Source organism: Marmota marmota, unplaced genomic scaffold (genome assembly GCF_001458135.2).
Source record: "Marmota marmota marmota unplaced genomic scaffold, marMar, whole genome shotgun sequence".
Lineage (NCBI taxonomy): Eukaryota > Metazoa > Chordata > Mammalia > Rodentia > Sciuridae > Marmota > Marmota marmota.
In genome coordinates this window covers 37,677,382-37,680,279 of record NW_025999932.1, presented here as the reverse complement: position 1 = coordinate 37,680,279, position 2,898 = coordinate 37,677,382, and the positions used below count along the sequence as shown (strand labels likewise).

The 2,898-nt window shown below is 38.1% G+C and overlaps 1 protein-coding gene across 1 annotated transcript in view; it reads right to left on the bottom strand.

The window, feature by feature from the left end:
* The window catches only part of Cab39l (calcium binding protein 39 like), a 37,876-nt gene that overhangs the window by 16,818 nt on the left and 18,160 nt on the right, over positions 1-2,898 (bottom strand). Inside the window, exon 4 of the mRNA XM_015484279.2 lies at positions 876-1,019. Coding sequence (XP_015339765.1) covers positions 876-1,019 — 144 coding nt within the window. The remainder of the gene's footprint in view (positions 1-875; positions 1,020-2,898) is intronic.

Sequence of the window (2,898 nt, the reverse complement as noted above, 5' to 3'; positions counted from 1 at the left end):
AAAAAAAAAAAAAAAAAAAAAAAAAACCAAAACCAACAAACAACCAAAAAAAAAAAAGCTCTTAAACATGTGCATGGGAAAATAAAATTTACTAAAGTGCTTAGAGTAGTTAGATTAGGAGAGTGGGATTACAGAGTAGGTTTCTCCCATCTAATGCGTGCACACATGTGTATATTTTATTGGCATTACCATTTATCATTTGGGTCTACTTATTCTGGCTGTACTTAAATGTAAAAGTGATGAACATATCACTTTTGGGAAATGTTATCATCTATTTTTTCAGTGGGGAAGAAGAAGATGAGGCTTTCTCTTAAGAGAGAAAGCACAGAGGTCCAGAATGTGGTAACAAGGACCTACATAAAGGCCTAGCTTCATTGGATTTTCTGTGAGGTTTTTGGTGAGTACCGGAGAGATTCTCACCAGGAGGGATGAAGCTCATTTATTCCCCAGTGGTTTTTAACTTGAAAATGATTGTTTAATTTTACTCCAGGCAGTGGATGGCAGGTCCTCTGAAGTTTGAGGTGGCCATGAAACTTCTCTGAATTTATAATGCATGTTTAATTTCTGAGGCAAATTTCCCTCATTGAAGCACCCAAGTAATGATTTTATGCCATTCGACTAATGAGAGAATGCAATTGATCAATATTTTTTAAAAAGAAAATATTTAGAGGTATGGATTAGTCAGCAAACCTTTTAGTTAAATAGGCATTCATTAAAATAGTTCTAAAATCTCATCTAAATCATGCAAAACAAAAAAACCTGCCTATTTAATTTTCTTGCAAGAATAAAGGAAGGAAAGTAAAAAGAAGGAGCTTCTTGTTTGAAGCTGGGGGGAAAAAATCCCCACAACATTATTTCTGTAGTTGACACTGTACCTTAAAGACATGAAAGGCTTCAAACTGAATGTTGGGACTTTTATCTCGAAGGAGGTTCATCATCAACTTCAGGTTCTCTGGCTTGCTGATGTACTTGGTCATAATGGCAAAGTTGTGGCGGTCCAGGATCAGTTCACCGAGCAGCTGTGAGAAAACACAAAGCCAATGTTATCATCCATCTAACAGTCCTCTTATTCAAATACACCTTACTTGCCCTCACTGAAAAACAAAGTATAAATGTTATGGAAATCATGCTCTGCAAGACACTGAGTTAAGAACTCAGGCTATTTACATCAGTCTGAAGTTCTGTGTCCTGAGCTGAGGTTACACGTGGCTTTAATAGGAAATTTGACATCCTTTTTTAACCATCACAACATTGGTGGGTTTGAATTCTTGGCCTATGTGACCAAAGACCATGCACAGGGAATTTACGATAAGTATTTCACAGGTGCAGGACAAAAACGGGTAACACACCTGCAAGTATTGTCATCAGGTGGCCTTCACCACAGGCAGCAGAGTGTGGTGACAAGATGACTTGAATTTATCTCTCTAAGAGTGATAGTTCTAAGGACTAAGCCTACAAGGTTATAGTTTAGGCAGCAGTTAATTGGCCAAGCAATCGAGTGATATAGCTACATTTCTACAGAGTTCAGAAAGTTACAAAGCATAGGAAAATAAATCCTTTTCCCAGGCATTGGTTCCTCATCATAATGTTCTTATAGTTTCATTTCCAGCCAGTCATTGCTGCAGCTTACCAAGAGATAGCCAGAAATAAATTTATTTTCATCAGTTACTTTAATCAGCTTGCTTCCCAATAATGTATTGCTCCTAGGCAGTCCAGCAGGACAGGAAAAACCAAAACTCTACAATTATCCCTCCTTTTCCTGAATAAATGTACTCAAGTACTTTAGCAGAAAGATAGTTTTATGTTAAGCGACTGTTACCCTCCCCTTAACATCTACTATAAAACCTGATATAAAACTAGAAAGATAAGTCATGGACCCTAAATCCATATCAAGCTTTTAAAGTGCAGCAAGTTTTTACAAAAAAGTAAAGCAAAACATCTAATGGTGGAAAGTTAATAGTTTCCAAAATGCAACATTTCCCTGAAACAAAATGGAAATGCCCAAAGTGAAAACAGAAGACCCTCTAGCAAATTGCTGGATGCATTGTTGCTCCATCTCAGAAACTTTTGTTTTCACTATAGTGATAGCATTTCCTAAAGGTGGTCATAGAAATGCTGGATCCAAGGAGAATACATTAAACTCGGGGTTAGTTGTCTATCACAACCGAATTTCAGACCTGTAAACTTATGTGTGTGTGTGTGTGTGTGTGTGTGTGTCTGCCAGTACACAACTACCTTGCTAATGATTCATCATTTGTCTATTTAACAAATAAGAACTACACACCTGAAAGTTATATTTTGTGCACAAAAATAATGTTAAATCTGAAAAAAGAATGACCACTGTTGCATATTAGTTGGTCAGTTATTCTCATGCATTTGGAATAGCGGCTATAGATGGTAATCTTCATTCTTGGTTTCCCCACAGCATCTAAAGCTAAGGACACTTGTGGAAACTTTCTTTGCTCCTGGTTTCAAGGTTACTGCATTCTTCTGGTTTCTTAGCTTAGCAGCTTGTTTCCATGCCGACTCTTCCACTTGCTCCCCCGCCATCTGCACTATGTATGTAGGAAGTTTCCAGAGTGCACACTGGCTCTTGCCTTTTATCTGCCAACAGTTTCAACTGCACCCATGGGTATAACTATAACATGGAGGAAGATGTATCCCGGATCTACATTCTAGCAGCCCCTTACACGGTCCCTCGGGCATCTTGCTGGTCTCTCACACAGTTAACATTGCTAATACCAATTCCCTCTCCTCTCCTTGTTAATGACAATGGGACCTACCAGTCCCCTAGGGCAGAGAGCTAAAGTCCTCCTCAGCTCCTTTCTTTACCCTTTCTCCTTCTCACATCAAATCATGCCTGAGATCTCCTTTTTTTTTTTTTTTTTTTTTTTTTTT